We start from the raw sequence: 15,531 nt of genomic DNA on the forward strand, positions 1-15,531 counted from the left end.
CCATCCATCTCTCTCCATCCTTCCATCTCTCTCCATCCTTCCAACCCATCTCTCCATTCATCCATCCATCATCTCCATCCATCCATCCATCTCCAGCCATGTCTCCACATTTCTCCATCCATCCCTCTTCATCCACCTATATTTCTCTCTCCATCCATCCATCTCTCTCCATCCATCCTCCAGATCCATCCATCCATCCATCCATCCATCCATCCATCTCTCTCCAGATTTCTCCATCCATCCATCCCTCCATCTCTCTCCAGATCTCTCCATCCATCCATCCAGATCTCTCCATCCATCCATCCATCCATCCATCCATCCAGATCTCTCCATCCATCCATCCATCCATCCATCCATCCAGATCTCTCCATACATCCATCCATATCTCTCCAGATCTCTCCATCCATCCATATCTCTCCAGATCTCTCCATCCTTCCATCTCTCTCCATCCTTCCAACCCATATCTCTCCATTCATCCATCCATCATCTCCATCCATCCATCCATCTCCAGCCATGTCTCCACATTTCTCCATCCATCCCTCATCCACCTATATTTCTCTCTCCATCCATCCATCTCTCTCCATATCTCTCCATCCAGATCCATCCATCCATCCAGATCTCTCCATCCATCCATCCATCCATCCATCATCCAGATATCCATCCAGATATCCATCCAGATCTCTCCATCCATCCATCCATCCATCTCTCTCCATCCATCCATCTCTCTCCATCCATCCATCTCCATCCATCCATCCATCTCTCTCCATCTATCCATCCATCCATCTTTCTCCATCCATCCATCCATCCATCCATCCATCCATCTCTCTCCATCCATCCCTCTCCAGATCTCTCCATCCAACCATCTTTCTCCAGATCTCTCCATCCATCCATCCATTGCTCTCCAGATCTCTCCATCCATCCATCTCTCTCCATCCATCCATCTCCATCCATCCATCCATCCATCCATCCATCCATCCATCTCTCTCCATCCATCCATCCATCCATCCATCCATCCATCCATCCCTCTCTCTCCATCCATCCATCTCTCTCCATCCATCCATCCATCCATCTCCAGCCATGTCTCCACATTTCTCCATCCATCCCTCATCCACCTATATTTCTCTCTCCATCCATCCATCTCTCTCCATATCTCTCCATCCAGATCCATCCATCCATCCAGATCTCTCCATCCATCCATCCATCATCCAGATATCCATCCAGATATCCATCCAGATCTCTCCATCCATCCAGATCTCTCCATCCATCCAACCATCCATCCAGATCTCTCCATCCAGATCTCTCCATCCATCTCCATCCATATCTCTCCAGATCTCTCCATCCATCCATATCTCTCCATCCATATCTCTCCATCCTTCCATCTCTCTCCATCCTTCCAACCCATATCTCTCCATTCATCCATCCATCATATCCATCCATCCATCCATCCATCCATCCATCCATCCATCATCCATCTCCAGCCATGTCTCCACATTTCTCCATCCATCCCTCATCCACCTATATTTCTCTCTCCATCCATCCATCCATCTCTCTCCATCCATCCATCTCTCTCCAGATCCATCCATCCATCCATCCATCAATCCAGATCTCTCCATCCATCCATCCATCCATCCATCATCCAGATATCCATCCAGATCTCTCCATCCATCCATCCATCCATCCATCTCCAGATATCCATCGCTCTCCAGATCTCTCCATCCAGCCATCTCTCTCTCCATCCATCCATCCATCCATCCATCCATCCATCTCTCTCCATCCATCCATCCATCCATCCCTCTCTCTCCATCCATCTCTCTCCATCCATCCATCCATCCATCCCTCTCCAGATCTCTCCATCCATCCATCTCTCTCCATCCATCCATCCATCCATCTCTCTCCATCCATCCATCCATCTCTCTCCATCCATCCATCCATCTCTCTCCATCCATCCATCCATCCATCCATCCATCCATCTCTCTCCATCTATCCATCCATCCATCTTTCTCCATCCATCCATCCATCCATCTCTCTCCATCCATCCCTCTCCAGATCTCTCCATCCAACCATCTTTCTCCAGATCTCTCCATCCATCCATCCATTGCTCTCCAGATCTCTCCATCCATCCATCCATCTCTCTCCATCCATCCATCTCCATCCATCCATCCATCTCTCTCCATCCATCCATCCATCCATCCATCCCTCTCTCTCCATCCATCCATCTCTCTCCATCCATCCATCCATCCATCCATCCATCCATCCCTCTCCAGATCTCTCCATCCATCCATCCATCCATCCATCCATCTCTCTCCATCCATCCATCTCTCTCCATCCATCCATCTCCATCCATCTCTCTCCATCCATCCATCCATCCATCTTTCTCCATCCATCCATCCATCCATCCATCTCTCTCCATCCATCCCTCTCCAGATCTCTCCATCCAACCATCTTTCTCCAGATCTCTCCATCCATCCATCCATTGCTCTCCAGATCTCTCCATCCATCCATCCATTGCTCTCCAGATCTCTCCATCCATCCATCTCTCTCCATCCATCCATCTCTCTCCATCCATCCATCTCCATCCATCTCCATCCATCCATCCATCCATCCATCTCTCTCCATCCATCCATCCATCCATCCATCCATCCCTCTCTCTCCAGATCCATCCATCCATCCATCCCTCTCTCTCCAGATCCATCCATCCATCCATCCATCCATCCATCCATCCCTCTCCAGATCCATCCATCCCTCCATCTCTCTCCAGATCTCTCCATCCATCTCTCTCCAGATCTCTCCATCCATCCATCCAGATCTCTCCATCCATTTTTGGTAACTCGCCAGCGCCCCCTATAACGATCCCACAATTCCTTGCACGCTCCACCCGGATGTGACGTGAAGTGGAACTGCTTTAACTGTATCGAGAGCGCCTCGATTCGTCCTCTCGTGTTCTGGCTACTGGAGTGGTCGGACGGACTGTTGGCACGCTCGCCTACAGTGTTGAGACTAACCGCTATTGTCTGAGAACAGCCTGTTCAAATTAGTTTCGGCCGAACTTTTGAACGACCCGCTAAGTTTCAGCGATATAGTGGTTTTGATTCCAAACCTTTGCAAAGTTTAACTACAGTTAAGTAGTTTTCCACGCTAAGAGGCATTTGCGGACAGCTTCGCTCCTCTCAGCTTTTTCTCGTCGACGCATCACCGGAGGTTTCTCCTGAAGCACCGTGGGCCAGCTAGGCCTCCTGCTTCGTTAGCCGCGGTTGGACGCAACGCGCCGCTAACCTCCTCTCCTCGGACCGCGACCCTCAGCGCGGACATCGGAGAAAGAACTTCCATCGCATTGAGTAGGCACTTGGGCAAATTTTTAATTTGTAGCTTATTCAGATGGTTGTTAGGGTCATGTTTAAGCTTTGAGCTATTTAGCATACCCGCTCAGACACGGAAGGTGTTTGTTTGTTTTTATTGTTTGTTTTGGTTCTGTTTTTTTTTTTTTCTTTGAACTTGTTAGACAGGATATCTTGCATGATATCTTTCCTTAACTCCATTGCTAGCTTCCCTATCTGATTAGCAGCGCAGCGACAAGTTTATTTTAAGCTCCGAGGCTAGACCGCTACAAGGCCTAGTTCTCTCCATCCAACACCATATATACACACACTCTCTCTCTCTCTCTCTCTCTCTCTCGTGTTGAGTTCTTTGCCTAGATAGTCTGTTGGAAATTGTTAAGTGCAGTGTTTGGATCCAGCTGTAGCGTGGTCAGATTCTCCTTAGCAACTTATTGCTAGCTACATCAGGGTGATACGCTAGCTCGTAGGCTTGTGTTCTCGACTAGGCCTGCAGGCGCCATTTTTCCGACGCCATTTTGATACCTTCCTCATTGAGTTACCTGTGATACGACACCTAGGCACTGACCGCCATTTTGTTCAAGCATTGCCAGAGTGGCTAGTCATTAGCATCTGCCCACAGATACCTACACAAAGCACACATTAGCCACAGAGCTAATCCTTTGTTCTATTTAGCTAACATTCCTTTGTTTTAGCTAACGACAAGCTAGGTCACACACACACACACACCCCTCCACACACACGCACACACAAGGGATTCTCTTTTTCTATCTTTTTCTCTCTCTCTTTCCCTCAAATTTATAGTCCAGGTGTAATTGTTCCATTGTTTTGTCTTGTTATTACCTTTGCCGACATTGAATGTATTTTGAGATTATTATTATTAGTGAGTAGTAGACAAATAAAAGCTAATAAAATTGAATTGCATTTTACTTGTTCCTGTTGTTTATTCACAAGGTCAACTATTTAGAACTCCTTTTTCCTTCAGAATTTAGCTTTTGTATACAACTGGGTTTCCCATCTAATACAGAGCTACCATTAATCTTGAATGTAACCATTCACGGTGAGTATTAAGATTAATAATTTAAGATTTTATGAGACTGATCTTTATTTATAAATTGATTAATTTAATTATCAATTATTACATAATTTATAATTTAATTAATCCCAATTCAACCTACACCATCCATCCAGATCTCTCCATCCATCCATCCATCCATCCATCCATCCATATCTCTCCAGATCTCTCCATCCATCCATATCTCTCCAGATCTCTCCATCCATCCATCTCTCCATCCATATCTCTCCATCCTTCCATCTCTCTCCATCCTTCCAACCCATATCTCTCCATTCATCCATCCATCATCTCCATCCATCCATCCATCTCCAGCCATGTCTCCACATTTCTCCATCCATCCCTCATCCACCTATATTTCTCTCTCCATCCATCCATCTCTCTCCATATCTCTCCATCCAGATCCATCCATCCATCCAGATCTCTCCATCCATCCATCCATCCATCCATCCAGATCCATCCATCCATCCATCCATCCAGATCTCTCCATCCATCCATCATCCAGATATCCATCCATCCATCTCTCTCCATCCAGATCTCGCCATCCATCCATATCCATCCATCCATCCATCCATCCATCCATCCAGATCTCTCCATCCATCCAGATCTCTCCATCCATCCATCCATCCATCCATCCATCCATCCATCCATATCTCTCCAGATCTCTCCATCCATCCATATATTTCCATCCATATCTCTCCATCCTTCCATCTCTCTCCATCCTTCCAACCCATATCTCTCCATTCATCCATCCATCATCTCCATCCATCGATCCATCTCTCTCCAGATCTCTCCATCCAGATCCATCCATCCATCCATCCATCCAGATCCATCCATCCATCCAGATCCATCCATCCATCCAGATCTCTCCATCCATCCATCCATCATCCAGATATCCATCCAGATCTCTCCATCCATCCATCCATCATCTCCATCCATCCATCCATCATCCATCTCCAGCCATGTCTCCACATTTCTCCATCCATCCCTCATCCACCTATATTTCTCTCTCCATCCATCCATCTCTCTCCATCCATCCATCCATCTCTCTCCAGATCTCTCCATCCAGATCCATCCATCCATCCATCCATCCATCCAGATCCATCCATCCATCCAGATCCATCCATCCATCCAGATCTCTCCATCCATCCATCCATCATCCAGATATCCATCCAGATCTCTCCATCCATCCATCCAGATCTCTCCATCCATCCATCCATCCATCCATCTCCAGATATCCATCGCTCTCCAGATCTCTCCATCCAGCCATCTCTCTCTCCATCCAGCCATCTCTCTCTCCATCCAGCCATCCATCCCTCTCTCTCCATCCATCCATCTCTCTCCATCCATCCATCCATCCCTCTCCAGATCTCTCCATCCATCCATCCATCCATCCATCCCTCTCCATCCATCCATCCATCCATCCATCCATCCCTCTCCATCCATCCCTCTCCATCCAGCCCTCTCCATCCAGCCCTCTCCATCCATCCATCCATCTCTCTCCATCCATCCATCCATCCATCCATCCATCCATCGCTCTCCAGATCTCTCCATCCATCCATCTCTCTCCATCCATCCATCTCTCTCTCTCCATCCATCCATCCATCCATCTCTCTCCATCCATCCATCCATCCATCTCTCTCCATCCATCCATCCATCTCTCTCCATCCATCCATCCATCTCTCTCCATCCATCCATCCATCCCTCTCTCTCCAGATCCATCCATCCATCCCTCTCTCTCCAGATCCATCCATCCATCCCTCTCTCTCCAGATCTCTCCATCCATCCATCTCTCTCCAGATCTCTCCATCCATCCATCCATCTCTCTCCAGATCTCTCCATCCATCCATCCATCCATCCATCCCTCTCTCTCCATCCATCCATCCATCCATCCATCCATCCATCCATCCATCCATCCATCCCTCTCTCTCCAGATCCATCCATCCATCTCTCTCCAGATCTCTCCATCCATCCATCTCTCTCCATCCATCCATCCATCCATCTCTCTCCAGATCTCTCCATCCATCCATCCATCCATCCAGATCTCTCCATCCATCCATCTCTCTCCATCCATCCATCCATCTCTCTCCATCCATCCATCCATCTCTCTCCATCCATCCATCTCTCTCCATCCATCCATCCCTCTCTCTCCAGATCCATCCATCTATCCATCCATCCATCCATCCATCCATCTCTCTCCAGATCTCTCCATCCATCCATCCATCCATCCATCCATCCATCTCTCTCCAGATCTCTCCATCAATCCATCTCTCTCCAGATCCCTCAATCCCTCCCTCTCCAGATCTCTCCATCCATCCATCATCTCTCTCCATCCATCCATATATCCATCATCTCTCCCCATCCCACTCTCTCTCCCTGTCCATCCAGCTCTCTCTCTCTCTCTATCGGTCTCTCCATGCGTCTGTCTCTCTCCCCATCTCCATCTCTCTCTCCACCTCCCTCCATCTATCCATCTCCCCCCCCAAATCTCCATAGGTCGCAACAAACCCAAGGACTTGACCCCACTGGCACCACTATCAGCAGGCAGTCAGATGGCATTGTGGGTAATGAAGGAAACCGTTTACCAACGTAAAACTTCTAGCATTTAAACTTAAAATAAATAAATAAATAAATAAATTAAATTAATCAGAATTTTATCTAAAAAAAAAAAAAAAAAACCTCTGATGCTCCTTTTAAGCCTAGGTCACAACCGGACGTACGATTTTTTGGCCGTGCAATTTTTGGGGTTTCCCAAATCGCTGCGGTTTTTTTGTTCGTGGAGAAAGACGCACATTGGCCGCAAGTTTGTCTTGCAACCTGAAAAAAACGTAAGCGCCCGTAGAGTTTGTTTGACATGACAAAGAACCTCTGCGGCCGGTCTACGGCTCGAAAATCAGCACGTCACACGCGCGCCCTCCATGCGTTTCTTGCGTTTTCTGCACGTAGACCGGCCGTAGGAGCACGTACGGCCGGTTGTGACCGAGGCTTTAGCCAACAGGACAGAAAAGCAGAAAGAATCAACCAGAACTGAAATTTGTCTCACTCTCTGCTGCCTGCATGGTGACGTCATCCAGCTCCTTCTCCAGCTTCTCATAGGTCTCCAGCCTCACCTGCTGCTCGGCATTGTGGGCCTGCAGCTCTGTGATGCGTTTCTCCAATGATGACTGTAGTGTGTAGAACTCCTTGGTTAGAACCTGTGAGAGAAAGGCGTTGATGGAGACGGGTCTGTAGTGAGGGACAGCCTTTATGGATGATGTGTTTCATGTGTTTAGCTGTTTACGCTGCATTTGACTGAAGCACATAACACCGTAATTTACAACCTCGGACTAGAAAGACGCCCTCGGTCAGCTCAGAAATCTCCTGAACAAGACTCCCTCAACTTCAGCGAGTGACATGATTCACCACTGCACACAGCAATGTTACAGTAAACAAAGGAGCACGTCTGAGTGGAGAGTTTACTGATCAACGAGGCGACTATACATCACTCATCACAGTCACGTCGCTCGCCCATTCTTAAGTAAAGAGGAAAGATGAACATGTTCGACTTTTGTGTTTTTCCTCCCAATTTGAAAATGTAACTTCTAAGGCGAGTCGAAAACAGGATTAGGTCTTGGGTAGATCCATGATGGAGGATCACATGACCTTTCTTCAGGTTTTATTTCCTCGAACTCTTTATAAAAAAAAAAATTTTTTTTTTTTTTTACTCGTTGTGCAAGTAGAAAAATAAAAAACAGATTAAACAGCTTTCATTGGGAGTGATGAAACAAAAGAACAGACAGACAGACAACAATGCCACTGATAACGTCAAGCCGATGACAAGGTGATGAGAGAAAGCCTGCCTCCAGCTTCTTCTGCTGTTTCTCACACTCGATCTGGCACAGGCTGAGGTTCCTGGCCGCCTCCTCCTGTATGATCTGAGCACGCTCGGCTTCAAACGCCTTCAGCTTCATCTGGTTCTTCAGCTCGGACACGCGGCTCTCCGAGTTGAGCTGCAGCTGCCTGAACCTGAATCACATGCAAACAAAAACATGCATATTTCAAGTTGGTGGTTATTTATGCCAATAAAATACACAGGCAGATTGGTTTACATTTGTTTCAAGTTGCCATTTGTGTTTTCTCTTCCTCGATGCCACACACACACACACACACACACACACACACACACACACACACACCTGTGCAAAAGTCTTGCGTAAAGAAATGCTGGAAAATGGCTTTAAAAAAAATAATGAAAATGTTTCAACATGAAATAATACTATAAACAGTAAGCAGTAATAAATGAAACAAAAATGGATATTTGGTGCGAAACGACCCTTTGCTTTGAAGAAAAAAAAAAAAAGTCTCAGTGCAGTTTTATAAGGAAACAAGAAGACAGAGTCCTCTATATCCCCCACCCAACAGTGGTGCTTGAAAGTTTGTGAACCCTTTAGAATTTTCTAAATTTCTGCATAAATATGACCGAAAACATCATCAGATTTTCACACAAGTCCTAAAAGTAGATAAAGAGAACCCAGTTAAACAAATGAGACAAAAATATTATACTTGGTCATTTATTTATTGAGGAAAATGATCCAATATTACATATCTGTGAATGGCAAAAAGTATGTGACCCTTTGTTTTCAGTATCTGGTGTGACCCCCTTGTGCAGCAATAACTGCAACTAAACGTTTCCGGTAACTGTTGATCAGTCCTGCACACCGGCTTGGAGGAATTTTATCCCGTTCCTCCGTACAGAACAGCTTCAACTCTGGGATGTTGGTGGGTTTCCTCACATGAACTGCTCGCTTCAGGTCCTTCCACAACATTTCGATTGGATTAAGGTCAGGACTTTGACTTGGCCATTCCAAAACATTAACTTTATTCTTCTTTAACCATTCTTTGGTAGAACGACTTGTGTGCTTAGGGTCATTGTCTTGCTGCATGACCCACCTTCTCTTGAGATTCAGTTCATGGACAGATGTCCTGACATTTTCCTTTAGAATTCGCTGGTATAATTCAGAATTCATTGTTCCATCAATGATGGCAAGCCGTCCTGGCCCAGATGCAGCAAAACAGGCCCAAATCATGACACTACCACCACCACCACCACCACCATGTTTCACAGATGGGATAAGGTTCTTATGCTGGAATGCAGTGTTTTCCTTTCTCCAAACATAACGCTTCTCATTTAAACCAAAAAGTTCTATTTTGGTCTCATCCATCCACAAAACATTTTTCCAGTAGCCTTCTGGCTTGTCCACATGATCTTTAGCAAACTGCAGACGAGCAGCAATGTTCTTTTTGGAGAGCAGTGGCTTTCTCCTTGCAACCCTGCCATGCACACCATTGTTGTTCAGTGTTCTCCTGATGGTGGACTCATGAACATGAACATTAGCCAATGTGAGAGAGGCCTTCAGTTGCTTAGAAGTTACCCTGGGGTCCTTTGTGACCTCGCCGACTATTACACGCCTTGCTCTTGGAGTGATCTTTGTTGGTCGACCGCTCCTGGGGAGGGTAACAATGGTCTTGAATTTCCTCCATTTGTACACAATCTGTCTGACTGTGGATTGGTGGAGTCCAAACTCTTTAGAGATGGTTTTGTAACCTTTTCCAGCCTGATGAGCATCAACAACGCTTTTTCTGAGGTCCTCAGAAATCTCCTTTGTTCGTGCCATGATATACTTCCACAAACATGTTGTGAAGATCAGACTTTGATAGATCCCTGTTCTTTAAATAAAACAGGGTGCCCACTCATACCTGATTGTCATCCCATTGATTGAAAACACCTGACTCTAAGTTCACCTTCAAATTAACTGCTAATCCTAGAGGTTCACATACTTTTGCCACTCACAGATATGTAATATTGGATCATTTTCCTCAATAAATAAATGACCAAGTATAATATTTTTGTCTCATTTGTTTAACTGGGTTCTCTTTATCTACTTTTAGGACTTGTGTGAAAATCTGATGATGTTTTCGGTCATATTTATGCAAAACTATAGAAAATTCTAAAGGGTTCACAAACTTTCAAGCACCACTGTATACCAAGTTTTCAAGATATTATTTGTCACATTTTTCATGTTCTGCTGCAGGAAACCAACCCTACCCTCTTTACACTGATCTCAGCAGCCCATGGCATAAACCCATCGGACCTTTGGTCCAGGTGAGCTAAAAATTAAAATTTCTCACATTTCTTAGTATCAAAAGGCACATATATATATTACTTAAATCAACACGTATACCAACTTTCAAGACCACTCAGTTTCCAAGTTCTGCTCCGGAAAGAAAACCTACCCCTAAGACTAACCTGAGCGTCTGAAATTGTTTCCAAGGAAACATGAAAAAATTTAAATTTCTCAAATTTCTTAGTACAGAAAGCCACATCTACATCACCTTTTTAACATGTATACCAAGTTTCATATCCGTATCATGAATAGTTTTGGATAAATGATCCGGAAACTAACACTGCTCTTAGAAACGGAGTCAAAATCTTTTTTTTTTTTTTTTAATGTAAAAATCCAAAATAAAATAGCAAAAGGCACCAGTTCACATGTTGCTTGATATGTATACAAAGTTTCATCAAGATGCACTACCGTTCAAAAGTTTGGGGTCACCCAGACAATTTTGTGTTTTCCATGAAAAGTCACACTTTTATTTACCACCATAAGTTGTAAAATGAATAGAAAATATAGTCAAGACATTTTTCTGGCCATTTTGAGCATTTAATCGACCCCACAAATGTGATGCTCCAGAAACTCAGGCCCTGTCCACACGGCAACGGATTCAGGTGACTCCGATACAATTGCTTATCGTTTAGGCCTGGCGTCCACACGGCACCGGCGTTTTGGGTGCCCAAAACGCAATCTTTTTGAGAACGGGTTCCAGAGTGGAAAGATCTGGCAACGTTGCCGTTGTGAAGTCGTCTGGATGAGTAGAATGGATTTGTTTACGATGACGTCACAACCACATGACTGTGAGTGCTTCACGCCGGGTAGAAGTGTAACGAATATCACCAGGATATCACCAGGAAAAAGCCTTACAGAGCACTAGTGAGAGTGAAACACGAGCTTGGATATTATTATTATTATGTTCAGTGTTAGTTCACAGTAGTAATGCAAGAAGCAGAATAGTGACAGTAATAGTGAAGCAAAAACATGCAATTGTACAAACACTGCAGCTCTACAGCAAAATATTCATTTATGAAATGGTCTGATTCTTAACACCAGTAGTGCCAATGATCTTCTCATTGCGATGCGAGTTGTCAACAAATCCTATAACTTGGTTCATGAAACGCGCTTATAAAATATTTTCACTGTGAATATTTATTGTGTAATGGTGCAAAGTGAGAGAGAGAGAGAGAGAGAGAGAGAGAACAGCCCGTAGGGCAGAGTCAATCCCGCCAGCAAAAATAGCGAAAAAAAGGAGCGATCTCACTTCTTCAGATGATGGTTTAAGTCCGACAATACATTCCTCAAAAAGGGCGTAGAGGAGCAAATTAATCCATCAACGTAGCATTCAATTTATTCCGGACCATTAAAGACGCCGCCTTCCGCGTAGAATCATACGTCATCCTCGCCGCCATATTGGATAGGTCAAAGCGGAGAATAAAGATTAGCTGCGTTTAACTGTACCAACAGGTTTACCGTCCAAACGAGATCACATGGGATTACCTTTCACAGGTGAGAAACAACAAATTATTCCATCAACGTGTAGCATTCAATTTATTCCGGACCATTAAAGACGCCGCCTTCTGCGTAGAATCATAGGTCATCCTCGCCGCCATATTGGAAAGGTCAAAGCGGAGAATAAAGATTAGCTGCGTTTAACTGTACCAACAGGTTTGCCGTCCAAACGAGATCACATGGGATTACCTTTCACAGGTGAGACTGGAAAAATACTTTTCATTGTATTTGGTCATTATAATGTAATTTTCCGAACAGATTTTCCTGACTTTGTGGCTAACATGAAGTCTTGCGCATAATAGTTTATGCGCATGCGTCCTTACTACTTCTATTGTTCTCGTGTCTCCGAAGGGACCATCTTACAGCGCCCCTAGAGGTGTGGCATGTGTATTGCATCGTTTTCAGCAAGCGTTGCATTGCCATATGGACCTGATATTTTACTGATTGTTGCCCATTTGGACGCGATATATTTTTAAATAACATCTCGTTGCCGTTGTCGTGTGGATGTAGCCTCAATCTGCTCAAAGGAAGGTCAGTTTTATAGCTTCTCTAAAGAGCTCAACTGTTTTCAGCTGTGCTAACATGATTGTACAAGGGTTTTCTAATCATCCATTAGCCTTCTGAGGCAATGAGCAAACACATTGTACCATTAGAACACTGGAGTGAGAGTTGCTGGAAATGGGCCTCTATACACCTATGGAGATATTGCACCAAAAACCAGACATTTGCAGCTAGAATAGTCATTTACCACATTAGCAATGTATAGAGTGGATTTCTGATTAGTTTAAAGTGATCTTCATTGAAAAGAACAGTGCTTTTCTTTCAAAAATAAGGACATTTCAAAGTGACCCCAAACTTTTGAACGGTACTGCATCTTCAGTAGTTTTAAAAGATATGGCCCGGAAATGAAAATGTGACCGGACGGACGGAACCCGAAGTGATTTTCGTGAAAATGTGGATGACGGCGGATGGATGACGAACAACACAACACATGGCATAAACTCATCACCTGTCAGCCGGATGAATTAATAACGGAGTATACTGTACGTATATGCAAACTAATTATGGGGCTCAACATGGAATAGGTGAACACTATAAGGTAGTCAACCCATGGCAGAAAAGAAGAGGTGGATACAGGAGCAAAACTTTATATAAAAAAAAAAAGCACGCAAAGAGCTAAAGATAATAGCAAGCAGTCTACACAAACTATGAGAGAGAATGTGTGACAGTTTTCATTTCGTTACATGAGCGTTAATACTGAAAGATCGATTCCCGTATGGTGGTTCTTTTGATCCCTGATGATAAAGTCATCCGGTAGTGTTTAAATTCAAGTGCACTATGAACAAACTATCGATGCACCATATCGGCAAAAATAAATGGCCATTTGGGCAGGGGATAATGAGCTGTAGGTTTTTACTAAGCATCTTACAAAACCAGCCACAGTTCTTCTGGACACTGTTGCCCCTTTTCCACCAAAGCAGTTCCAGGGCTGGTTCGGGGCCAGTGCTTAGTTTGGAACCGGGTTTTCTGTTTCCACTGACAAAGAACTGGCTCTGGGGCCAGAAAAACCGGTTCCAGGCTAGCACCAACTCTCTGCTGGGCCAGAGGAAAGAACCACTTACGTCAGCGGGGGGGCGGAGTTGTTAAGACCAACAACAATAACAAGACCGCGAAAGATCGCCATTTTTAAGCGACGAGAAGCAGCAGCTGTACAAACGCGAAGTCATCCATTATTATTATTGTTGCTGCTGCTGCTTCTTCCGTGTTGTTTTTGCTTCGATATTTGCGCCAAGATTTATGCAAACGTAGCGACGTAACTGACGTATACAGTGACGTAACTGACGTATACAACGACGTAACTGACGTGGCTTCCTTTAGCACCGCGAGCTATGGAAAAGCAAACTGGTTCTCAGCTGGCTCGCAAGTTGAACGAGTTGTGAACCAGCACCGGCCCTGAACCAGCCCTGGAACTGATTTGGTGGAAAAGGGGTATTTGTCACACTCGCTTCTTCATTTTGCACCAAAGCCTTCATTCTGCTTTCTTTTTGAATCTGAAAAGCGCTCTCTTCTTTTGTAACCTACTGCTCAGATACAAACTCCCCCTCCCAAAACGTTTAATTTTGTGCTGGGGGGGGGGGGGGGGGGGGGGGCAAAAAAAAAAAAAGATGCGTGGGAATACTTCTGCACAAGGTGCAAGCGGTGCAACAAAGAAAGCCTCATGCACTTGGTATGTGGAAGCTGAAATTTGCATAAAAGACAATAGTGGCCTTCAAAAACAACTATGAGGAAGCGTTGCTAACGAGCTTTGTTGTGAAACGGACTACTAACTCCTGGCTGCTGTGTGAATTCAGGTTAAAAAAAGACAGCTGATGCAGTCTGAATGCTGCTTTAAACAAACAAACAAAAAAATTGGCTTCATGTGAACTGGAACTTTTTGGACGTTTTCCTGTTTGAGCTCTTGGATCAAGAGGAAACGCCCAATGGTCTACTTTCTGCAAATACTATCACCTGTTAGTTAATGGCACAAGTATCTGGGTCTGTCTCAGAAACTGGGTACTGTGGGGGTCCCCCACTAACGCTACGTTCACACTGCAAGGCTTAATGCTCAATTCCGATTTTTTTGTGAAATCCGATTTTTTTGTGAGGTCGTTCACATTAACAAATATATGCGACTTGTATGTGATCCTCAGTATGAACGAAAAGCGACCTAAAAGTGTTCCGCATGCGCACTGCAGGATACGACGACGTCACACGCAGTGAGCATGGCCAGTGTTTACGGAAGTAAAACCGCCCGGTTGCGGTATGACCCATCCTATCTAGCTTGAATAGCTGCATCCCCCCAAATGGAAATCAGCTCCCTAACCTCTGCGTCCTTCCATTGAGAAGATTCAGAACCTTCACAGCCCGAAGCGTCCCTCGCATTGATGTCATGCGCAGGGGTGCAGATACGTTTTTTGAACTGGGGGGGGACAAAAAACTGGGGGGACAAAGCTGCCAGCAAACCAACCCCAACCCCGATATGCCTGTCAAACTTGTTGTTAGTAACCATAGCAACCAAGCTCGAGCTCGCAACCTGTGCAGTCTGCGCAGCTCAACCAACCGAATATCAGTCTTTGTTTTGTTTTATGTGAGTTGTTGCAACTATGTATACACTGCTGTGCACCTCAATAAACCGAATGGTAATTAGTCTTTTGATTTTTCCGTGAGGTTTGCCTTATGCAAAGAAAGACAGCATAGACGTTTTTTCCTCCCTATAAGTAGGGGGGACCGAACGAGGTGAATTTAAATATGACTCGTCCCACCCTCTTGCTGCGTTCATGTGCTATGGGAATTATGGTAAATACCAAACGCCGACATGGGAAGCACACATGAACGCCCCCTCTTGTGGTATTTTCCACTGCAACTCGTAGAAAATTTTGATACACGAGTTGCCGAGATGAGATGAACTTTAACCTTTTCAACATGG

At 44.9% G+C, this 15,531-nt stretch overlaps 1 protein-coding gene across 2 annotated transcripts in view; it reads right to left on the minus strand.

Annotated features, from left to right (window-relative positions):
- The window catches only part of pibf1 (progesterone immunomodulatory binding factor 1), a 152,926-nt gene that overhangs the window by 61,736 nt on the left and 75,659 nt on the right, over nt 1-15,531 (minus strand). For both annotated transcript variants that reach the window (XM_060899022.1, XM_060899023.1), the window contains exons 11-12: nt 8,244-8,409; nt 7,448-7,598 (exon numbers count right to left, since the gene is read on the minus strand). In XM_060899022.1, the coding sequence (XP_060755005.1) occupies nt 7,448-7,598; nt 8,244-8,409 (317 nt within the window). The remainder of the gene's footprint in view (nt 1-7,447; nt 7,599-8,243; nt 8,410-15,531) is intronic.

The sequence above is a fragment of the Neoarius graeffei genome, chromosome 18, assembly GCF_027579695.1.
Source record: "Neoarius graeffei isolate fNeoGra1 chromosome 18, fNeoGra1.pri, whole genome shotgun sequence".
NCBI classification, from domain to species: Eukaryota; Metazoa; Chordata; class Actinopteri; order Siluriformes; family Ariidae; genus Neoarius; species Neoarius graeffei.